Consider the following 25013-nt stretch of genomic DNA (forward strand, 5'->3'; position numbering starts at 1 on the left):
CGCTTCGGCGGGTCGGTGTGGACTTGTTGGGCCGAAGGGCCTGTTTCCACACTGTAAGTAATCTAATCTAATCTAATAACTGAGTGAGTGAGTGAGTGAGTGAGTGAGAGAAGCCCATTTTTAATCATTCTAAACAAAAGACATGATCAGTGTTGGAAACACCTCTCTGATGTAATGTTTGTATCGGAACCTTGAGACCTTCTTTGAATAAGCCGGAATTTGATAACTGATATTCACATATTCGAGGTCCCTCTGTACTAGTCATTTTGAAATAAAGCCTTTATCCCCGGCAGCACACTAGTACTGAAATGCATATCAGATTATTCCGATGAATGGTTGACAAAATGTCTTTTGGCTTGATGGCAACACCCTGTTAGGGGAGGAAACAACTTGTCTGTTTACTACAAAGTTGCAGCATATGCAGGTTAATTTTACCTGTAGTTCAAATTTTTTAAACACTATTCGCTTCCATGGGAGTTTGACGTCGACTGGGCATCGTTTGGGGCAAAAGTGGTGGCCATAGTTTGTGCAATGTACAGTATTAACACCATTAACAGGTACGCAATATTTGAATTCATAGGTACCAAGAATCTCTTTAATAAATGTTATCCTCTGCTCTCATATACCATTGAAATGGAGCAATTAAATGATCTCATTTGCTTGATGTGTTAAATTGAAGAATCTGCCAATGGATATATACTACTGGGAGTGGAGGAGGAGTGGACCAAGGTGAAGGAGGAGTGAATCCATCACCTCCCCACAGCCCAAAGGCACTTCCCTTTCCATCCAATCATAGAAGATGCAACATTTACTTCATCCCTCTTCACTATCAAAGTCCCAAGGCTTCAGCAGTGAAGCAGTGATTTGCCTACACTTCACTCTATTCATTACACACAATATAGTATGGCCTACACTGGGGAGACAAAATGCAGACAGGACAACCACTTTGCAGAACACCTATGTCTTGTTCTTTGTATCAATTTAAATACTGTGGAATCTAAGAAATTACCACTTTTTTTGAGTATTATGAAGTTAATTAATTTAAACCCATAACTATTGACTATGTTGACGACATCTTCTAATTCTGCTTCTGTGTGAAATATAATATCCTAAACCCCATCACAAATAAATGATGTAATGTTAGTATGTGGCTGCATCATCTAATAAAGGAGTCAGTGAGAATGAAAAGTAGTCCCTGAAAGCCAAAATGTAGCCTCTGAAGTATATCGCCGTTCCTTCACTGTCGTTGGGTCAAAATCCTGGAATTCCCCCTCTAATGGCATTTTGAGTCAAACCACAGCAGGTGGACTGCATCAGTTCAAAAAGGCAGCTCATTACCAACTTCTCAAGGGCAACTGTGGATGGCATTAATGCTGGCCGGCCAGCAACACCCACATCCCTCAAATATTTTTTTGAAATCAAAGAATACTCAAGAGGAGCCAAAGAGAAAAATATTTAATACCCTGCATCGAGCATCGTCAGGGTAATCATTTCCTTTTTTATTCCTTTGTTCTCGCCAAATATTTTCATGTCTTTAATCCCTCTGAGACATCTCATCTCCAGCAGTGCAATGTTCTCCTTAATAAAACTGCACTCTGCCTCAGTTTCCTTCCTTTCCTGAAGGCTTGAAAACCTGAAATATTTAATACCCAGTCCTGCCCTTCTTTAAGCCAGATCTTCCTTAGACCCACAATGATATAGTTCCACACAGTGACATGCACCTGCAATTTTCCAGTCTTACTCACCACATACATAGATACTAACAGAATTTATATTTTATTACTGCCCCACCCCCACTAATCAAAAAACAACTAACTCCTTTCCTCCTTCAATGCTATCTGTCTCTCATGTGCACCTTGACATTCCTTTCTAATATTATGTCCTTGTTACTATGCCACTGTCAAGTTCATTTAAATCTTTACCAATAGAACTGACAAGAAAATTGGTCCCAGTTCTGTTTTGGTGCAACCTGTACCTCCCCAGAGGTGGCACCAATGTCCCACCAATCTAAGCCTGCTTTCCTGCACCATATTTTCAGTCGTGCATTCATAAACTTCATCCTCCTATTTCTACACTCACCTGCATGTTGTACAAGGAGTTGTCTGGAGATTGGTACTTGTGAGGTTTTACATGCTAATTTCCTTAACTGTAGGAAAGCTTGAGTTGCCCTGCCTTTCCTCTGTTTAACAATACGCCTTGCTATGACCAATAAACTTTGCTACTTAAAAAGACAGACTCAACAGTTAGATGCTTTTCTTTTGTTTGTGTCACTTAAATATACAAAAGCTGAATGCCTTCTTAATCCATTTTGAAAAAATAGAACTATTTATATCACAAGTGTCTCTCAAATTTTATAGAAAGGAAGACACAGCAGCAATACGTAGAACCAATACACAGCCCTCCTGAGTTGTCATTTTTATCCCCATTTTTTCAAATTCCATAATGCTGAGGTCAGTTCCAGTTTCACTTCTCAGGAAACGTTCTGACCTAATCTGGTTTGACATCTTTCTTATACCCATCCGACATCAGCATTATCGACTTTTTTTTCATTCAATGGATGAGGGCAAAACTGGTTAGCCAGCAGTTAAGAGTCAACCACAGTTCTGTGGGTCTGGAGACGCATGTAGGCCAGTCCAGGTAAGGATAGCAGTTTCCTTCCTTAAAGGACAGTAGCAAAAGAGATTGGCTTTTCTGACAATTGACAATGGATTAATGGTCATCATTATATTGTTGAAATTCTCTATAAAGTGATATAAGGTGGCAGATGAATACTAATTAGCATTGGTAATAAATTCTAGCCTTGCTGATGATGGCTAAATCCAAAGAGTTGTTTTAAATATGTTAAGTTTCTTATCCATGTGCTACTTAGTAAACAATAACTCTGTAGTTACTGAACAAGCAACCATTACTATGTTGAATAAACAGTAAACCTACACAGTTGTACAGCAAATAATCCCAACCCTATGAATAACCAGTAGCTCAATTAATGACAATTAATCCTCGCTCTATTGAAAAATTAGTAACTGAAGAGCAGATAGTTACAACTTACAACCTAAATCTGACACATAAAACTTTTTACTCACCCATAATGTGTTCGGATGGAGTCTAGAATGTACTGCACACCATACTTCTTTCTGATACGTTGCTTGTGATCTTTGACAATTGTGGATAAGTACTGTATGTGACCTGTAAGTGTGAAGAGAATTAGACAGTCAATGTTCATCTTACACAGAAAACAAAAATGCTGGAGATCATAACGGGTCAGGCAGCATCCATAGAGAGAAAGCAAGCTAATGTTTTGAGACTAGATGACTCTTCAGCAGACTACACAGCAGTGAAGGTTTATTTTGATACACAGGCAGATTTTATAGGCAGTCACCCTCTGAGCAAACAACGTTCAACAAAGAGCAGCCTTGTTAATCTCTGAAATGAACTTTTAAAAAGAGCAAGCAATAATTTTTTTTCATCCAAAGGATGTTAATATTACAGAATGGAACATGTCCCATTTCAAGCACATTTTCCACATCAAGCATTCACAAGTCAGGCAATGCACAGCTAGAAGCCCAGTCAGGCTCCCTTAAAACATGTTTTAAACACAGTGAGGATAGGATAGCCTAGTGGTTACTTTACCAGACTAATAATGTCCTGCACTAAACATGTGGAATAAAAATGATCAAACCCTGCCATGCCAATTTGAATTTTAGTAGTAAAAGTTTAAATAATCATGACTCTACAGCTATTGGATTGTTGGAATCTGTTTTATTAACATCCTTTAGAGAAGGAAACCTCCTGTCCTTTTCAGACTCATAAATATGTGTCAAACCGAGGAACTGAATGGCCTACTACTTTTCCTAATTCGCTGCTAAATTGACAAATGGAGTATGAAGTGTGAAACTGTCCATTTCAGCAGGATGAAAAAGATGCATAACTATCAAATTGGTAAAAGATTACAGAGCTTTGAGGTGCATAGGGATCTGGGTGTCCTAACACACACAAGGCTAGAATGTATGTATGTATACAAGTAACTAGGAAAGCCAGGTGAATGTTTCATTTATAGTTCGGGAAATCAATTACAAAAGTTAGGGGACTATGCTTGGTGAGACTATACCTGAAATAGTGCATAAAACGTTGGTCTTCTTATGTAAGGAAAAATGTCAATTTATTGGAATGAATTCCAAGACGGCTTAGCAGACTAATATCTAGGCTAGTTAGGTTGTCTTATGAGCTAAGCTTGACATTCATTATAGTTGAGAACAGTAAGAGTGACTTGATTGAAATGTATAAGACATTGATTGGGGATCACTATTTATAATTAAAAGATCACCGATTAAGAGAGAAATAAGATTTATTTTTCCTCTCAGAGGGTCATGAGCCTGGAGCTCTCTTCCTCAAAAAGGTGGTGGAAACAGAATGCTTGAACATTTTTGAGGTGGTAGACAGATGCTTGACAAGCAAGGGGTGAAAGGTTATTGGAGATGTGCAGGAACACACAGTAATCAGATCAGCCTAGATTTTATTGACTTTTAAAGAATGGTGGGGCAGATGTGATGGGCTGAGTAGCCTACTCCTGTTCCTAATTCGTATGTTCCTAACAGCCTTCTAAAGTGGTTCAAGCAGCCACTCAATAGGATCAAAGTTTAAATGTTGGCCTTCCTATCGCATCATGTTTTGCCCAATCCCATTACAATCCTTGCTCATTCTAATTTGCACACAAGTTAATTTTAATTTTTCTGAACAGCTTCTGAAAATTGAAGTAGTTACTGGCTTAAATCTATTCTTCATTCATAATCTAATAAAAACGTACAAGGATTTTGCAGTAAAAGCAGTTGAATAAATTGCCATGCAGAGATCAGATGCTAGGGACCAAATCTTTTGGATTGCTCTCAGTTGAGACTTGACTTGATCCTCCCACTTCATCTTAGCCCAATCTATCATACTATTGCACAGACTGTAGCCCAGCAAGAGGTTTTCCAAATGAAATGTAAATCATTACCCAATCGAACGGCAAAATCGCTGTGGCTCCAGATGCGGAAGTCAAAGAGCAGGTACTGGTACATGCAGTGGAGGAGGAGATTATTGCCTTCACTAGCTACCTGCTCCATGAGGAACTGACAGGCCATCAGTACATTCATGTCCACTCTGTGGTTTGGAACCTTTGCAAAGAAAGACCTGTGTTTTTATAGCTTGTTTCATGATAACGGGGCATCTCAAAATCCTTTACAATGTTACACATTGATACATAGTCACAAATAACCCGATGACCCATCTTAGTGATGTCAATTGAAGAGTAAAAAGTTGGCCAGTTATTATCCTACTCTTCCTCAATCAGTACCACAAGTTTTCTATATCCAATCAAGAATGACAGGGCCTTAGTTTAATGTCTCATATGGAAAATAGCATCTTCAGTAGCCCAGCACACACTCAGCTATGCACTGAGGTTTCAGCTTAAATGTTGTGTTCAAGTCTTCAATGTAGTCCTTGAACTCACCCTCCCATCGTAAGTGAGTGTGTTACCACTGAACCATGACTGACACCAATATAAAGAAACAGAGGAGTTTTTGGGAATGCAAAATTTGTATCAGTATCAAGACAAAACACTGCAGCCCATTAGCCATGATTCAGAAGGTTTATTAAAAGATAATGTTTTCTGTCTATACCTGATGTTTGAGATCGACTTAGAAAACAACACAGCACTGAGCACAGGAGGTACTCATGTACCTCTGTCATCCAGAGGTTTCTCTTTCATTTCCCACACAATGCTGATTGTCACACCTCACTTATATGGTTTCTAGTTCTACTAAACAGTAGAGATCTGCATTCCAGAGCCTTTACTCAGTTTCAAAAATCAAAAATGTTCTTCCTTCTGTGCAATATTAGAACCTTAAAATTGCACAAACAGATGACTGGGTTTATGAGGTAGGAAAACAGAACCAAACCTTCAGCTGTGATTGCCAAAAATTTACGTTTCCCTATCTTTGAGCCAGGAGTCCTGGGTTCAAATCTCAACTATTCTAGAGGTGTGTAAAACTATTTCTGAACAGATTGATTGGAAAATATCTTGGTAGTGTGTTAGCTGTCCTTAGAGTGTGTTATCATTATCTTTTGAATATACATTTGTATTGATTGTTTTTTTGACCCTTTAATTCTAAGATGGCATTTAACATAACTAATTGTTCCCTTATGTACTCAATCACCCTTTTTTTATTGAAAGCATACTATTGAACAAGTTGAAGAATACCTACACAGAGAGTACTACCAATAAAGACAACAATTTGCCTGAAGAAAGGAACAGAGCTGGGGGGGGCAGATCCAATGAACAGTTGCAGCTAATAGTCAGCATAGCCACTCAGACTCCATGGCCCCTTTTTCTGTTTTGCATGATTCTGATATGTTCCCTTCATAAAACCATTGAATCCTTTGGCCAATAGAGTGCACACAGACCATCAGTACAGCAACCCACCCAGATCCAACCCCCCACCCTATCCCTGCATTTCCAGTGACTAATCCACCTAGCCAGCACATCCTTGAACACTATGGGGAATTTACCATGGCTAATCCACCCAGTCTGCAAGGGGAAACAGGAGCACCTGGAGAAAACCCACACAGACAGGGGGAAAATGTGCAAACTCCATGCAGACAGTCACCAGAGACTGGAATTGAACTCGGGCCCTTGGCGCTGTGAGGCTGCAGTTCTAACGACTAAGCCACCATGCTGCCCACAATTATCACAATCCCATATCGATATGTCTCTGCTGGTTCTTTGATAGATTAAACTAAAAATGAATTTAATTGCCAGACTCTTTTTCCACAGCCTTCTGCCTTCCTTCTCGACAGATGCTCATCCAAACTTCCCTTGGAAGATGTAGTGGTCTCTGTTCTCATGTTATCATCCTTTCTACAATAAAAACTGCAGTCTAGGCTTTGATAATTCTGTTTTATTACTTGCTTCTCTTGAATCTGCGTTTCTAAAATGATTTAAGTATACGGTAATTAGTTCAGCTCTAACTGAGCAGGAATTGTCTGCAAACTTTCTGCAAATATAACAAGTTCCTTTGTTTAAAACTGGAAGCTTTAAAAGAAAATTTTTACTCCAAAGTAATGATAACTGACAAAACATCCTTGCTAAGTTTAATGAAATTTGTTAGCTATCATGAGACCTCATTAAGCTTCATAAAATCTCATTAACTGCAAAGTCATATCCTTTGTAATCTTTTGAAATTTGTTCACAGATTTCCTTCCCCCTAATCCTGCTCTCACAGGGACATTCGTCTCTAACTCCAGCTCCAAACATTAGCTTTTTTTTTGTACAGTAAGTGTAATGTAATAGAATGGGTGACAATTTAAACAAGCTTGACTAGTGTGTCTGAAACTGCTTCAATTTAAACTAAAATAAAAACTTGTTAAGATGCTATTATTATGTTCCGTGGGTGGCATGGTGGCTCAGTGGTTAGCTCTGCTGCCTCACAACACCAGTGACCCAGGTTCGATTCTTGCCTCGGGCAACTGTCTGTGTGGAGTTTGCACATCCTCTCCTTGCCTGCATGGGTTTCCTCCAGATGCTCTGGTTTCCTCCCACAGTCCAAAGATGTGCAGGTCAGGTGAATTGGCAATGCTAAATTGCCCTTAGTATTGGGTGCATTAGTGAGGGGTAAATATACGTTTGAGGACTGGGTCTGGGTGGGTTACCTTCAGAGGCCAGTGTAGACTTGTTGGGCCAAATGACCTGTTTCAACACAGTAGTTATTTCTAATCAATTCTAAATTGAGGAATCTTGAGGAGTCCAATGAAACAGTCTAAGGGTAGGCACAGGATGGGTTAGTTACTGAATATATAAGGTGGGCACAGGATGGGTAGTTACTGAATATATAGGGTGGGCACAGGATGGGTAGTTATTTAATACAAGTTCTTTGCACCGTCTGTCAAAGAGCATGAGTACTTGTACCTTATGCCTAAAGACTTCAGGGCAAGCCTATAGACATATAATAGATATATTGTAAGGCTCCCCCTCCAGGTGCCCGACAAATATGTTTCAGCTTTAACCCTGCCTTTGCAAATTCACTAAAATTATACCAGGGTCAGAAGGCTAAGTAATGACTATAGAATACATAAATTAAACTTGTATTCCATTGAATATAGAAGATTGTGAGGTCATCTGATTGCCCTCTTTAAAATTTTAAATACACATTTAAAGGGATACAATTGGGAAAATAAAGCATGAGGTCACAATTGCCAATGACAGTTAAGACATTGGAATCAAAACCAAAGTTTCTAAATTTGAAGATCTGCACCCCATTGGAGGAGTGGGAGGGGAGGTAGTTGGGGGGTGAGAGATAGTCCTGATTTAAGACAGTAATAAATCACACAAAGTACAGAATTAATAAAAATATGAACAATTGGGATAGAGAAACAAAGAGATCTGGGAATGTAAGTACACAAATCACATTGTTTTAGTTAGTTATAAAAGATCATTATGGAAAGCAACCCCAAACAGAAGGCTCTTTGTTGATGAATAGAAAGGAAGAGAAGTTATGCTAATCTTATTAAGAACCTTGAACAAACCACATTTGAGAATACTGTATATGGTTATAGTATAAGATCATATCCAGAACTCGGCTTAACGTTTACAAGTTCATAAAATAATTGCTTAGCAGTACAAAACTTAAACATTGCTTTAGAAAAACACACACAAGTCGAAGCTTTTCTAAGACTCATCAAGTTAAGAACTCAAGAAACAAACTTGAAGAAAGAAAACAACAAGTTATACAGCATTATAAGTGGGTGCTGATTGGTTGGAGGTGCAGATACAAGAGTTAACTGTTCCTGCATCTCCAGCAATATGGTCAATTCTTAACTGCTCACTGAAATGGCCAGACCTACATTGGGCAACGGCAATTAAGAATGGACAAGTGACCAATCTTGCCAGTGATGACCACAATCTATGCAAGTACAAAATTCACAGGTCTTACCTTTTGCAACAGGGCACCTATGACAGCCGGGCCATTGCACTGGATGAAATTCTCCTGATTTATGGTGTGGTTTCGGATTAAATTCTTAACTAGCAGCAAAAACGCAGCTACACTATTCCTCTCCAATTTGCTCTCTATAAAAAGACCACAAGTAAGTTAGCAAGAAGAATCATTTGGTCTCATCTTCATGGAATGTCAACATCATGTCAGCATCATATCCTTGAGCAGAACCTTTTCAAGTTCACACTTAATTGCACAAAGCTCCATTCACTAAAAGATTTGATTTTAAATGTTTTGATGTTAAATGAAAAGACCTGCAGGTCTGGCAGGATTTTCTGGATAGGATTTACAGATGGAAAATCCTTTGAAAGGAGCTGACCCAAAGATTCAACACCCTTTGTGTGTCGAAAATTCTCCTCATTTCAGTCTTAAATTCCTGCCCCTAATCCTAAAATCATGTGCCCTGGTGTTAAACCTCACCAACAGTGGGAAACATCTTAATTACATCGCCTTGTCAAAACAATTAAGAATTTAAATTAGGTCAACTCATTCTTCGGAATTCCATGTAGTACACACCCACTCTCTTTAGAAGACAATTCAGCCATGCTCAGGATTCATTCAGTGAATTTCAATTGCAAAAAGTATCCCTCCTCAAAAAAAAGAACCAAACCTGTACAAAATAATCTAAGTGAGATCTTACCAAAGCAATATATAACTGAATCAAGGCATTTTTATTCCTGAATTCAAATCCCTACCTGATGAAAGCTAACATTCAATTTCCCTTCCTAATTACTTACTGCACCTGCACACTAACTATTAGTGACTCATAAACAAACTCATCCGAGTCTCTTTGGACATTCACACTTCCCATCATTTAAAAAAAAAACTGTCTTGTTTTAAAATGAAAGTCACACCTATTCACATTATAGTCCATCTGTCATGTTCTACTCTGTTCACTTAACCTGTCAAAGTCCTCTTAAAGTCTCAGTGAACCTTCCATATAACGCATATCCCTCGTCAGTTTAGCCTCATCAGCAAATCTTAAATGCTATAATTGATATCCCCATCCAAATCATTTAAATAGATCTGTGGAGCTCACGCTGATCCTTTACAGTATCTTATTTGTAACATCCTGAGAATGATCCATTTATTCCAACTCTGTTTTCTGACTGTTAACAAATTTTTAATCCTTACTGGTATTGTTCCCTAATCACATATGTTTCTGTTGTAAAGAATGTAACATATCTTTGAATACTTGCCATGGCCTGTCTACCATCAAAGGTTTTAATGTATTTTCCAAATCCACCAGAGTCAACTTGCAACTCAGTTCTTCATAAACTTTCTTTCTTCAGACTTAAGACCCTAATTTAAGAATGAACTGTATTGTATTCAAACTTAAAGTGAAATTCTAACTTAATACTCAAAGGTTCCTTTACAGCCAAGTTCTTCATTTTCCCTTACAAAATAACTCAATCCCTAGTTGGCTCCTCAATGTACTGAGTCAGAAACATTTGGTACATATGCTAGAAATTAATCCTCCAGAATATTAGTTCTGACTTGGTATATAAATTGAAGTTTCCTTTATTACTGTATCTCTACACATTACATGTATCCCTAATTTCCTGCTTTATGTCATGCCTAATATTACCAACAAAGTCTAGTGGTCTATAAGCAGTAGCTATCAATGTTTGAAACAAAAACAGAAATTGCTGGAGCAACTGAGCAACTCACCAATGTTTGCTGCCCTTTCCTGTTTCTTAGCTCCACATAAACTGATTCCATCATGATCCTTTGATCTAAGATCTATTCTCACGGATGTACTGATCTTGTCCCGAAAAGTACTACCCTTCTCCTTTAGCCTTATTACCTGTCACTCCTAGACATTTAACTCCCAATCTTGGGCACTGTGGAGACATGTCTTTATTATTACAATTAAATCGTATCCATTTGGGTATTCAAATCATTGACTATTTTGCAAATGTCATAGACTGCCTTCAATTCTGCCTTTTTGACTAATTTTAATCTTATTGAGTGATTCTCTATGCTTTATTTGTCTTCTGTTGTTACTTTCTACTTTACAAAGTCTTTTCGCCAGTTTCACTGCTAGCGTGCAGTGTAACCTCCTCTCTGAATGTACTTATTGCATATATCTCAGCCTCAGCATATCACAATGTCGCCAACCATAGAGCGAGCTCCTGAACCTAGAGCTCCAACTTCTGCAGCTGGCAATACTTCCTGTAGGGACAGATTTAAAAGCAATCAGACTAAAAAAAAGCATGAATATTGGAAGATGTAGTTTTAAAGAATATTTCAGATGGAGGATAGGTGCAGAAATTTTCAGAACTTCACACTTTAATGGCTAATGGCATGGACAACAAACCCGGGATGAATGAAGTAGGGGACTGACACGGAACAAGAGATGGAAAAATGCAGAGTTTGTGGACAGTCGTGAGAGTTACAGTAATGTACAGAAGCAGGGTATTTTATACATGCCTTATTTATCAATATTTTTGCTTTCTCCCAAATCTCTGTAGGTACAGTCTCATGATGAAACATACTCTTGGAGCTATTCCAGCTGGAATTATGATCTCCGTGGCAGTTCTTTTGGACAGGATGTCAGGTTATGTAGCTGTTTTCACCTCTTATCCATCCATATACACCTCCCAAGTAGGTGTTTGGACGAGTTGTGACCAAGACGCTGGGGAAAGGGGAAGGGGTCTTGAAGCAGGGTCAGCTCTTTTTGCTGGCTGTTGATGGTAAGGTTCCCAATCAGGAGGAAAGCTATCAACATGGGTCAGCAGTCAGGCCACTGGAGTGTATATGGTGGCCTTATTGTGTGGCATGGACAGTACATGCGCTAACAGTGGGAAGTGGCTCTTCAGTAACTATTAACTGGCCTCGATCCCAAGGGTGAACCAGCCACACCCTATCACTGGTAAAATAACAAAGGTGATGGTTAAAAAATGAAGGCAGATGATGAGCTCAATACCCCTAACATTGCACTTAAATTTTACACTCCATATCTGCCAGACCATTCTTGGAGGGTAGAGACTATAAAATTTTGGGAGAAAATGAGGACAGCAGATGCTGGAGGTCAGAGTTGAAACTGTGGAGCTGGAAAAGCACAGCAGGTCAGGCAGCATCTGAGGAGCCAAAATTCTGGTCAAGAGATTTACCTGAAGACTTGCCCAAAGGTAGGAGCATTCCTTGGATGTTCTGTGAAGAGGTCAGTTCTGGTCCCACTAAGTCAGTCGTCTCCTGATTCTCCTCTGAATCGTCACTTTTGGAAGCCACTTGTTCCAGAAGTGGTAGGAGGACACCCATCCCCCCAACACAGTTGATCACATCCTAATAAGATGAAGAATGATTTCAGACTATAGGAATAAACAAACAGCTTGTTGATACATGGGAGGACCTAAAGAACCAGAGAGTGAGAGAGTGAGAGAGTGAGAGAGTGAGAGAGTGAGAGAGTGAGAGAGTGAGAGAGTGAGAGAGTGAGAGAGTGAGAGAGTGAGAGAGTGAGAGAGTGAGAGAGTGAGAGAGTGAGAGAGTGAGAGAGTGAGAGAGTGAGAGAGTGAGAGAGTGAGAGAGTGAGAGAGTGAGAGAGTGAGAGAGAGAGAGAGAGAGAGAGAGAGAGAGAGAGAGAGAGAGAGAGAGTGAGAGAGTGAGAGAGTGAGAGAGTGAGAGAGTGAGAGAGTGAGAGAGAGAGTGAGAGAGTGAGAGAGAGAGAGAGAGAGAGAGTGTGAGAGAGTGAGTGAGTGTGAGAGAGAGAGTGAGTGAGTGAGTGAGTGAGTGAGTGAGTGAGTGAGTGAGTGAGTGAGTGAGTGAGAGAGTGAGAGAGTGAGAGAGTGAGAGAGTGAGAGAGTGAGAGAGTGAGAGAGTGAGAGAGTGAGAGAGTGAGAGAGTGAGAGAGTGTGAGAGTGTGAGAGTGTGAGTGAGTGTGAGAGAGTGTGAGAGAGTGTGAGAGAGTGTGAGAGAGTGTGAGAGAGTGTGAGAGAGTGAGTGAGTGAGTGAGTGAGTGAGTGAGTGAGTGAGTGAGTGAGTGAGTGTGAGTGAGTGAGTGAGTGAGTGAGTGAGAGAGAGAGAGAGAGAGAGAGAGAGAGAGACACACACATAGTAGAGTTTGAAAGACATGGACGTGATTTTATGTGTGCGTGCGTCTGTCTGTTGGAATTATTAGCCCAGGTCCACTTGTGTGTGGAAGAGGATTGTGTGTAGTAATGTCTGCTGTTACTGTACTATCCACAATTTGTTTTCCCACAGGCAAACTTGGCAATTTCTACATTCTCCAATCCAATAATTGGATTTTACATCCTAAAGAGCTGATGTCAGGTCACTTACACTGTATTCCTGTCACAGTGCTGCAAGCCAATGGTGGGTGATGGCTCCTTGCTAGGTGGGGTCAGGTCTCTGTGGTCAGACGATTGAACCCAGAGGTGCCGGATGTTTCCAATGTGCCTCCATGGGGGACCTCTATGAACCACAATGATCCCAGTTTACAAGATTCTGAGCCTTGCTCTTAGCTTGCAGAGAAGCACCAGACAATCTAGTGGAAGTTCCCCTGCCATTGGTTTAAATGTCATGGCTGTGGTAAGGTGAAATGTAAGCTGCACTTCCCCCATCCATCCTGCTCTTACGTCCCAAACTGTAGTACAGATAATGCTGTGTTAAGCTTGTTGACATTTCCCATAAAACTGATACTCACCTTGATATCCCAGTTGACTGTATTGTGCCCAGTCAACCTCCCATCATAGAAGTGGTTTGTGGACAGATCTAAACAAATCTGATTTCTGCAGGCCTAAACACAAACAAGATTAACATTCATATAGCTAACAGTTACCTTAAAGGTATGGTTGCCATCACAAACACAAATATGGTGTATGCCACTAATTGCGGAGGAGAAAATGAGGACTGCAGATGCTGAAGTACCAGAGTCATGACTGTATTGCTGTAAAAGCACAGCAGATCAGGCAGCGAGGAGCAGAGAATCAACGTTTCGGGTATAAGCCCTTCATCAGAAAGTTCTTCATCCTGATGAAGGGCTCATGCCTGAAATGTCGATTCTCCTACTCCTTGGATGCTGCCTGACCTGCTGTGCTCTTCAAGCAACACACACTCAACTATGCCACTAATTGCCTCTGGAAGGAATCAACTGCATCCATTACTCAATCCATCCTTCAAACTCCACCCTCCTCCAATCAATTTTCTCCTCTGCCCACTTGGCTACAGCTCTGCAGGTGGTTAGAACTTGTACCATCTTCATCAAGTGACTATTTTCCCATGCACCAGCCTTTGATTTGAGAGAACTTAAATCTTCCTAAGTTTGTTACAATTTTCATGTAAAACACTTTCTGAACTTACTTACCTTGGGAGTATAATGAAGGAGCAGCTTGCTACTCAGATCGGATAGCTCACTGTCAGGCTTAAATGGCAATAAGTTGTTTGGACCTAAAGAACAAAGTAAACCAGTAACAAAGTAATCACCACGCGGCTCTTCGATGTTATGTGAGTTTATTTCAGCAACCTCAACTCCAGCAAAGGGCCTTTTACTGCAGACCAGGTCACTTCTTGTCACTATGTCCAGAGAGACTATGAAAGCAAAGTACAGAGAGAAAGAGTTGGGTCGGGAGAGACACACAGGGACAGGGAGAGCGAGAGAGAGAGAGAGACAGGGAGAGCGAGAGAGAGAGAGAGAGAGAGACAGGGAGAGCGAGAGAGAGAGAGAGAGAGAGACAGGGAGAGCGAGAGAGAGAGAGAGAGAGAGACAGGGAGAGCGAGAGAGAGCGAGAGAGAGACAGGGAGAGCGAGAGAGAGCGAGAGAGAGACAGGGAGAGCGAGAGAGAGCGAGAGAGAGAGACAGGGAGAGCGAGAGAGAGAGAGAGAGAGACAGGGAGAGCGAGAGAGAGAGAGAGAGACAGGGAGAGCGAGAGAGAGAGAGAGAGACAGGGAGAGCGAGAGAGAGAGAGAGAGACAGGGAGAGCGAGAGAGAGAGAGAGAGAGACAGGGAGAGCGAGAGAGAGAGAGAGAGACAGGGAGAGCGAGAGAGAGAGAGAGAGACAGGGAGAGCGAGAGAGAGAGAGAGAGACAGGGAGAGCGAGAGAGAGAGAGAGAGACAGGGAGAGCGAGAGAGAGAGAGAGAGACAGGGAGAGCGAGAGAGAGAGAGAGACAGGGAGAGCGAGAGAGAGAGAGAGAGAGAGAGAGACAGGGAGAGCGAGAGAGAGCGAGAGAGAGAGAGAGAGACAGGGAGAGCGAGAGAGAGAGAGAGAGAGACAGGGAGAGCGAGAGAGAGAGAGAGAGACAGGGAGAGCGAGAGAGAGAGAGAGAGAGAGAGACAGGGAGAGCGAGAGAGAGAGAGAGAGAGACAGGGAGAGCGAGAGAGAGAGAGAGAGAGAGACAGGGAGAGCGAGAGAGAGAGAGAGAGAGAGAGAGAGAGAGAGACAGGGAGAGCGAGAGAGAGAGAGACAGAGACAGGGAGAGCGAGAGAGAGAGAGAGAGACAGGGAGAGCGAGAGAGAGAGAGAGAGACAGGGAGAGCGAGAGAGAGAGAGAGACAGGGAGAGCGAGAGAGAGAGAGACAGGGAGAGCGAGAGAGAGAGAGAGAGACAGGGAGAGCGAGAGAGAGAGAGAGAGAGACAGGGAGAGCGAGAGAGAGAGAGACAGGGAGAGCGAGAGAGCGAGAGACAGGGAGAGCGAGAGAGCGAAAGACAGGGAGAGCGAGAGAGCGAGAGACAGGGAGAGCGAGAGAGCGAGAGACAGGGAGAGCGAGAGAGCGAGAGACAGGGAGAGCGAGAGAGCGAGAGACAGGGAGAGCGAGAGAGAGAGAGCGAGAGACAGGGAGAGCGAGAGAGAGAGAGAGAGAGACAGGGAGAGCGAGAGAGAGAGAGAGAGAGACAGGGAGAGCGAGAGAGAGAGAGAGAGAGAGAGACAGGGAGAGCGAGAGAGAGAGAGAGAGAGACAGGGAGAGCGAGAGAGAGAGAGAGACAGGGAGAGCGAGAGAGAGAGAGAGAGAGAGACAGGGAGAGCGAGAGAGAGAGAGAGAGAGAGACAGGGAGAGCGAGAGAGAGAGAGAGAGAGACAGGGAGAGCGAGAGAGAGAGAGACAGGGAGAGCGAGAGAGAGAGAGCGAGAGACAGGGAGAGCGAGAGAGCGAGAGACAGGGAGAGCGAGAGAGCGAGAGACAGGGAGAGCGAGAGAGCGAAAGACAGGGAGAGCGAGAGAGCGAGAGACAGGGAGAGCGAGAGAGCGAGAGACAGGGAGAGCGAGAGAGCGAGAGACGGGGGGAGCGAGAGAGAGAGAGACAGGGGGAGCGAGGGGGAGCGAGAGGGAGACAGGGAGAGAGAGACAGGGAGAGAGAGACAGGGAGAGAGAGACAGGGAGAGAGAGACAGGGAGAGAGAGACAGGGAGAGAGAGACAGGGAGAGAGAGACAGGGAGAGAGAGACAGGGAGAGAGAGACAGGGAGAGAGAGACAGGGAGAGAGAGACAGGGAGAGAGAGACAGGGAGAGAGAGACAGGGAGAGAGAGACAGGGAGAGAGAGACAGGGAGAGAGAGACAGGGAGAGAGAGACAGGGCGAGAGAGACAGGGCGAGAGAGACAGGGCGAGAGAGACAGGGCGAGAGAGACAGGGCGAGAGAGACAGGGCGAGAGAGACAGGGCGAGAGAGACAGGGCGAGAGAGACAGGGCGAGAGAGACAGGGCGAGAGAGACAGGGCGAGAGAGACAGGGCGAGAGAGACAGGGCGAGAGAGACAGGGCGAGAGAGACAGGGCGAGAGAGACAGGGCGAGAGAGACAGGGCGAGAGAGACAGGGCGAGAGAGACAGGGCGAGAGAGACAGGGCGAGAGAGACAGGGCGAGAGAGACAGGGCGAGAGAGACAGGGCGAGAGAGACAGGGCGAGAGAGACAGGGCGAGAGAGACAGGGCGAGAGAGCGAGCGAGCGACACACACACACACACACACACACACAGGAGGGAGAGAGAGAGAGAGACAGACACACAGAGAGAAGGAGATAGAGAGAGAGAGAGAGAGAGAGAGAGAGAGAGGGAGAGAGAGAGAGACACAGAGACAGAGAGAGAGAGAGACAGACAGACAGACAGACAGAGAGAGAGAGAGACAGAGACAGAGAGAGACAGAGAGAGAAAGACATACAGAGAAATAAATGGAAAGTGAAAAAGATACACACACAGAGACAGAAATAACAAACAGAGAGAAATAATGGGACTCGTTTTATGCAGCCCATAAGAGCAGGAAACTAAGAATGCAGGGTGACTTAATTGGGGATATTGTGAAAATTCAACCTTCAAAACAGCAGATTGAGATGCAGAGAACATACATCCACGAGTACTCATTAGTGTAAAACATTTTAAGTTATGTCTTACTTCCAAGATAAATGCAGCACGAGAATTTCAGAATGATGTTTCAAAGATGACGTGTGCATCAGCTATGTTAAAAAGTGTGGCAGTTTTTCTTACTTGGTTCAAGTGATCAAAAGATAGGTGCAGGAGGACTGTAGATTATACAGTGGCTCAGGATCAGCAAGTGAGCCAGTTGTGGAGAGGTCGAAGGCATGGAGGAGTGGAGTGGAGTGGGAAGGGTCTGTGTCCTGGGTGTGGTGGTGGGAGAGCAGTTGTGACAAGCGGTCATGGTAAGAAAATGAATGGGCAATAGGATGGTGTCACAGTTCAAATGTGGGTGCATCTCAAGGTGCTGGCTGGCAGAGAAATACAGGCCTTTGTGTTTAATTACAACATTTCAATTGCCCCCACTGGGAGTGATCTTGGGCAATACCCTTAATAATGCGAGAAGGCAAGGCTTGCAAATTCAGCACTGTCCCACAGAGCAACACTTTGGACATTGTTCAATCTTTCTTCAATGTTTAAATCAAATAAACATAATTTCTTCCACAATAGAGAAACTTTCTTCAACTCCACCACCCCCCCCCCCCACCAACTCTATCCCTGTAACTCTGCATTTCCCATGGTTAATCGACCTAGCCTGCACATCCCTCGATACAATGGGCAATTTAGCATGGCCAGGAGACAGAAAGGTGAAATGGGAAATGAAAGCGAATGAGACAAAGTGAACAAATAAAAGGCATAGAATATTTAAATACAGAAAATGAACCAGAGCGAGGGAGGGACAGAGGGAAAAGGCAGGGTAAAGCAATTATGAAAGGATGAACAGATTTATCAACATTGTTCATTTCCTAAATTCTTTTTTATATTTCAAAAATACATTATTCATAAAACTTTTGTCTGAGTACAGACAGAAAGTACTAAACAGTTCTGTAAACTCTTTGCAGAGCAAAAAACAGACTGGAATTTGACAATAAGGAGGGTCTGATAACTCTCTGTACTTTGGCAGAAACACTTAGATGGTGTTTTCCCCCCCCCGCCTCTGTGCTTTGGCAGCTGCAATGCCAACCTTTCGTATATCTTTCAGCACAGTCCTGAATCTTAGAATGTGCCAGTGTCCAATGTGTGGTTGGGTTCAACTGTGTACCTTTCATGACCAAAGTTTGAGTGCACCAAAGACTGTCTTTCACAGAGTTGACAGTCCTCCAGGCGGAGTTGATGTTTGGCAACACAGGAGATCAGACTGTAGAGCATCATGGAGCTGCTCATGATGAACCTCGACAAAAACCACTGCATCTCTCGCCAGACTTCTTTTGCAAAGACACATTCCAGGAGAAAAGTGACAAATACCCCCCCCCCCCCCCCATTTCATGGCCAGCAGAGAGTCCGAACATACATAAAGGATCTCAAAGGTCATGCCCTTCTCATGACCGGCCAAGCTACGCCTTGATACCTGTTGGAAAGCTCAGGTGGTAACACATACTGTCAAATAACTGCAACAGTCTGCTCAGGGAACCACCCAACAGGAACAATCTTCTCCCTTTCTGCAGGGTCTTGAGGAAGCTCCATGCTGACCACTTCCTGATGGACTTGTGATCAAAGATGTTTTATTTTACAAATTTTCCAGGAGGGAAGGTGATATGGAACAGTCTAACTATTTGGAGCATTCCATGGCGAGCCGAGGCCCATCCTTCACAACACCAGGGACAGGTAGAACCTCAGTATGTGGTGACATTTGGTGTTTGAGTATCTAAGGGTCTACACACAGTTTGATGCAGCCATACATAAAGGTGGTCTTGGATACATCTCCCACCATACTCCCACTTGATCCAGAGTATTGTACGTGGTGTTGCTCTGGACACAATCCATCTTAGACTTCGAGAAGATAGCTCATGTTACTGCAACGGTGCAGTTTTGGAGCATAGAACAGACATGCACCACATGCAGCAACAGCAAGAGTCCTTCACAGGCAATGACCAGGTTTACACTCGCAATGGAGGGGGAGCGATGCTCCCAAAAGTCCAGTTTCTGCCTCACCTTGGCGATGGTCTTCTCCCAAGTCCCACTGAACCATATTCCCAACATGTTCAGGTCATCTATCCTGATGGTGAAGGGGATAAAGGATCAATCTGCCAGGCTCCAAAGAACATGGAGAACACTCTTGTCTCAATTTACTTTGGCTTCTGATGCCAGTTCAAACTGTTCACAGATGCTCATGCACCTGTGCACTGACAGCAGATCAGAGCAGAAAACAGCGACATCATCCAAGAACACAGAGACGTGGACCTGCTGACTTCTGCTGCCTGGAATACTCACTCCTTTCCGGCTTATATCCTTCCTGATGGACTCAGTAAAGGGGTCTATACAACACACAAACAAGGCAGCAGAGAGTGGGCAGCCCTGCCTGACTTCAAATCTGATCAGGAAGCTTTCTGATTCCCACCCATTGATTGAGACTGCATTAACAATGTTGGTGTAGAGCAATCACGATCCAATTGCGGATTCCCTTCCCAGAGTCCATTTTAGGGAGCATATCCCTCGTGTAGGTGTGCGATATCCTGTCAAAGGCCTTCTCCTGATCCAGCATGATGAGGCAGCTGTCCTGCATATAGGCAATTGTATCCCTGAGGAGCATGAGGCTCTCAGAGATCATCCTGCCCAGTACAGCACAGGTTTGGTCAAAGTGAATCACCGATACCAGAGCAGACTTCAGTCAGTTGGTGATGAGCTTAAACAGGATTTTGTAATCTGCATTCAGCAGTGAAATTGGTCACCCATTTCTAACGTCCTCCCTCTCCCATTCTGATTGTAGATAACGTGATGATGCCCTTCCTCGAGGATCTGCACACACTACCTGCCAAAAGCATACTGCAGTACATCTCATGCAGATCCTGGCCTATCAAATCCCACTGAGCTGAATAAAACTCCACTAGTAAGCCATCACCTCCAGGAGTTTCACTCTTCTCAAAAGGACTTGAAGGCCTCAGTCAACTCATCCAGAGACAGCATCTGGTTCAACCTCTCCTGCATGCTTTCATCTATGACTTCCATGACACAGGACAGCAACGACTGGGAGGTTGTGCTTTCTGTAGATTTCACGTCATACAGTTTAGCTCTCAAAGGATTTGCTGATCCTCACGTTATCAGATTGAGGTGACACATTCCTTCACACTGCTGATAACAGAGCTCTCCCTGTGTACCTTCTGAAAGAAGAAATGTAAGTGCATCTCATTGTGCTCCATGGTTGTTGGAGCGGACAATTATCTTTATGCCCTGCAAAGCAAACAGAGAGGCTTGCTGGTTCTTCATCTCCTGGATACCCCCTGCGACATCGACCCCCATTGTCCACAGTTAGAGCAGGTTCTGCATGCTTTTCTGGAATTTGTACAATTTTACCATTCACTCCTTCTTGCCTTCTGAACAGCTTTGAGGATGAATGGCCTCTTAATGCTCTCCTTGACTGTTTCCCACCAGTCCGCTGAAGATTCAAAGAGGGCCTTCACAGATCTCTAACCTTTTGAACTTCTCAATGTGTTCTGGGGTCACTTTTATGTTGTACGCTCCCTTGCCAGGCAGCTGGTCATCCCGCAGATGACACAGTCACCTAACAGGAGGCAGATCAGAGAGCACTGGCTTGCTGCTGGTGGATTTGTCCCAGAACCCTTGGGACAAAACAGGATATCTATCATGAGCAGATAGACCTGTCTGGCCATGACCAGGTACCTCAAAATAATTTAGTAGAATAATCACTATTGTTTTATTGGAAGATGTGACAGCCAATTTGGGCTCAACAGGATCCCAAGAAGAGTATGGAGATAAAGTAGTAGTTTTTTGGTAGTACTGATTGTGTGTACAATGTTGATTGACAAACTGGAGAGTGATACATTGCTTCAAGTATTGCTTTACAATCTTTACCATTCACTTAAGAGGGCAGACAGGTAGATAGATACGTCTATCATTACTGCCTCAGTAACACAAATGGGAATAAACAAGACTGTGTGCACACTCTCACATTATGGCTGACTAATAAAACACAGTTAACAGGAAAACCCACCTGCATTGAAAAGTGCTTTGATCTGCATCGGCTGCAGGGCTTCATGGAACACAAAGACAGATCCCATCAGCCCTTCCAGGGACGTTGGTGTGCCCCATTCTGCATCCTGCATGCTGGCCGCGATTGTATTCACAATGGCTTGTGGAGAGGTGGAGCCTCTCATGGGGGATGTAAAGCTGGCTGGGAAGGACTGAGAACGGTTGAGGGGGTAATGTGAAGTGAAGGATAGATCGGGAGTCTGGATGGGAGAAGTAATAACTGTTGTCGTTGTTCTGTGACCAGCTGATCCAATACAGCAGTAAGTGAAGGACTGAAAGGAAGGATTAAAATTTTTATAACATAAATATTACAATCTAATTAAATTTTAAAGATAAAATGGAATAAATAGAAAAAAAAACAAAGTTCTGGAAAAGCTCAACAAATCTGGCAGCATCTGTGGAGAGAAATCCATGTTCATCAGGAAGGACACTGGATCCAAAATATCAAACTCTGATTTCTCTCCACAGATGCTGTCAGACATACTGAGCTTTTCCAGCAATTTGTTTTTGTTTCTGATTTACAGCATCACAGTTGTCTCAATTTTTATAAACTTTCCAGAAACACTTCGTAGGTCTGTTAGCATTCAATGGTGAAAACAAGTTAATAGTGATAAATTTATTAATACCAAAACAAGTGAACAGGGTTATGGGGATGGCATGGGTAAAAGGCATTGAAGTGTTTGATTAGCCATGACTGTATTGAATGGTGGGGAAGACTTATTAGGCAGAATGGGCCACTTCTGTTCCTACGTCAGATTATTTTCTTCAGAGCACACTGAGAAAGGTGAAGAATTAAAGCCCGGAGTACAAGATGGCATCAAAATTGAGAGAACGGGGTGAGAACAAAAGAATAGGCTCAGGGGTTCCCTCGAGTCTATTCTGCACCTAATACCCTCTGCTACATAATATTGATATTCTTGATCACCAAAAATCTATTTAGTCTTGAAAATTTCAATTGGCTCAGTACACACTGCACCTTAGTTCAAAGGAGTCCAGATTTCCAGTAAGGAAGGTATGCATAAAGAACATACTGGAATTGCAATAAGGACAGAAGAGTGCAAATATATAACTAAATCCTGTTTTTGTTAATTTACTCTGATAACAATGTAGCACCCCCTCTATTATTGCAATTAGATGGCATTCTGATGCATAACTTTATCTCAAGGTCTCCAAGGTCAGTGGGCTGAGTCCCATCATTGATGCCATAAAGAAACTAATTTTATCATGTTTTATTTTAGGGATAAAGGGAAACTCAATGAACTTAGTGAAGGTCAGACCTCACCTCATTTAGTGAAGGGAATCGTAGTTGTGCAGTCTTTCTCAGATAACCGTCTGTATAGATATTAACCACATTCTGCCCAAAGGGTCGGCGTCCTGCGATGTGAACAATATCAATGCAGTGCTGCAAACAAGAAGTGGGGATAAAATGAAATAATGTTGGTGAGTGGAGTTACTCACTCTACCAGAACACAACATCCTCGGTCCATATTTTCTTTCTGTATCTCACACACGCACATGTGCTTCCTTCGACCAGATTTACCCTTTATACCATTAGCAGACAAAAACAGATTTTTGGGCACCTGCAGCAAACCTGTGGTTTAATGTCTGATTTTTGCTTTAATGTCAAGTGATGGAGAACATTCAGGGGCAAGTGGCTTATGTTATCTACTTTTTGTCATTTACATAAATGATTTGGATGCGAGCGTAAGAGGTACAGTTAGTAAGTTTGCAGATGACACCAAAATTGGGAGGTGTAGAGGACAGCGAAGAGGGTTACCTCAGATTACAACAGGATCTGGACCAGATGGGCCAATGGGCTGAGAAGTGGCAGATGGAGTTTAATTCAGATAAATGCGAGGTGCTGCATTTTGGGAAAGCAAATCTTAGCAGGACTTATACACTTAAATGGTAAGGTCCTAGGGAGTGTTGCTGAACAAAGAGACCTTGGAGTGAAGGTTTATAGCTCCTTGAAAGTGGAGTCGCAGGTAGATAGGATAGTGAAGGAGGTGTTTGGTATGCTTTCCTTTATTGGTCAGAGTATTGAGTACAGGAGTTGGGAGGTCATGTTGCGGCTGTACAGGACATTGGTTAGGCCACTGTTGGAATATTGCGTGCAATTCTGGTCTCCTTCCTATCGGAAAGATGTTGTGAAACTTGGAAAGGTTCAGAAAAGATTTACAAGGATGTTGCCAGGATTGGAGGATCTGAGCTACAGGGAGAGGCTGAACAGGCTGGGGCTGTTTTCCCTGGAGTGTTGGAGGCTGAGGGATGACCTTATAGAGGTTTACAAAATTATGAGGGGCATGGATAGGATAAATAGACAAAGTCTTTTCCCTGGAGTAGGGGAGTCCAGAATTAGAGGGCATAGGTTTAGGGTGAGAGGGGAAAGATATAAAAGAGACCTAAGGGGCAATTTTTTCACGCAGAGGGTGGTAGGTGTATGGAATGAGCTGCCAGAGGATGTGGTGGAGGCTGGTACAATTGCAACATTTAAGAGGCATTTGGATGGGTATATGAATAGGAAGGGTTTGTAGGGATATGGGCCGGGTGCTGGCAGGTGGGACTAGATTGGGTTGGGATTTCTGGTCGGCATGGACGGGTTGTAACGAAAGGTCTGTTTCCATGCTGTACATCTCTATGACTATAACTGTTACGCTGCATCCACATTTCCATGAAACTGTTGTCAAAATCCTCTGGCACTCATTAAGATAATATATCCTCATGCAAAGACTCAGAAGAAATGGAAATCCTACATTTCTGCAACTTCAACATACCTGTTGCACTTTTAATTCAACTGTGACACCGAAGATTCAGATTTAGAATCTGCCTTCTGATACATTTGGTATGGGGATAAGCAACTGCCACTCACCCTCTCAGATCTTCAACTAAAATTGCAACCAGGTGCTGACAATATCATTAAACTCCAAGTTGTACATTTAAAACTGAACCCAACCACCTTCCCAACTGTGCCCTGCAATGGTGAAGAATGTTACTACTTGGAGCCATCCAGCAAGCAGCAGTTTCAAGGGGGCAAGTGTCTCACCTTATTTCACAAGGTAATTGTCTTCCAAACAGAATTTCTACAAGCTGTTACAGTTAAAGTTGGGAACATTAACCCTAATGTTAGTGGTAATCACCCCAAGACAGACTGACCACTTTCATACATTGAAGGCGGGAAGTAAATCTTTGGTCCAGATGCAGAGTTTCTGAATCAGAGGGATGTGTGTTCAGGTCCCATTCAGACTGATCAGATGAATGGAAAAAGCCAAATAACTTCTGGTTACAAGATGTGAAACTCAGTTGCCTGCATCTAATCAGGACAGATGTAGCCAAATGAGTCAGCAGGACCTTTGAATAGCTTTAAATTCAATTGGCCATTTTGGACACTGTGGAATTTGCACCAAGTGGAGGATGGGAGGTCAACAGGGTGCACCTTGGGAGTAATTCGAGTATGCGATTAAAAATAAAGAGATTTTACAAGTTGGAGGACTGACTGAAGAAAGAATTAAGGGAAAAGATTGTTATGGTGATGGAGTTAAATTAATTTGATAAAGGAGAAAACGTGCCACAGGGCTCATCTATTTACAGTCAGCAGACATGTT

The 25013-nt window shown here is 42.9% G+C and overlaps 1 protein-coding gene across 5 annotated transcripts in view; it reads right to left on the minus strand.

Moving 5' to 3' along the window:
- The window catches only part of nbeal2 (neurobeachin-like 2), a 239977-nt gene that overhangs the window by 85464 nt on the left and 129500 nt on the right, over window positions 1-25013 (minus strand). For all 5 annotated transcript variants that reach the window (XM_087986597.1, XM_087986596.1, XM_087986593.1 and 2 more), the window contains 8 exons: window positions 22694-22813; window positions 21374-21683; window positions 14332-14414; window positions 13672-13764; window positions 12143-12314; window positions 8967-9100; window positions 4994-5153; window positions 3084-3186 (listed from right to left, as the gene is read on the minus strand). In XM_087986597.1, coding sequence (XP_087842723.1) covers window positions 3084-3186; window positions 4994-5153; window positions 8967-9100; window positions 12143-12314; window positions 13672-13764; window positions 14332-14414; window positions 21374-21683; window positions 22694-22813 — 1175 coding nt within the window. The remainder of the gene's footprint in view (window positions 1-3083; window positions 3187-4993; window positions 5154-8966; window positions 9101-12142; window positions 12315-13671; window positions 13765-14331; window positions 14415-21373; window positions 21684-22693; window positions 22814-25013) is intronic.

This window comes from Chiloscyllium plagiosum, unplaced genomic scaffold (assembly GCF_037043375.1).
Source record: "Chiloscyllium plagiosum isolate Xiang-an unplaced genomic scaffold, Cpla_swu_hap1 HiC_scaffold_4, whole genome shotgun sequence".
NCBI classification, from domain to species: Eukaryota; Metazoa; Chordata; class Chondrichthyes; order Orectolobiformes; family Hemiscylliidae; genus Chiloscyllium; species Chiloscyllium plagiosum.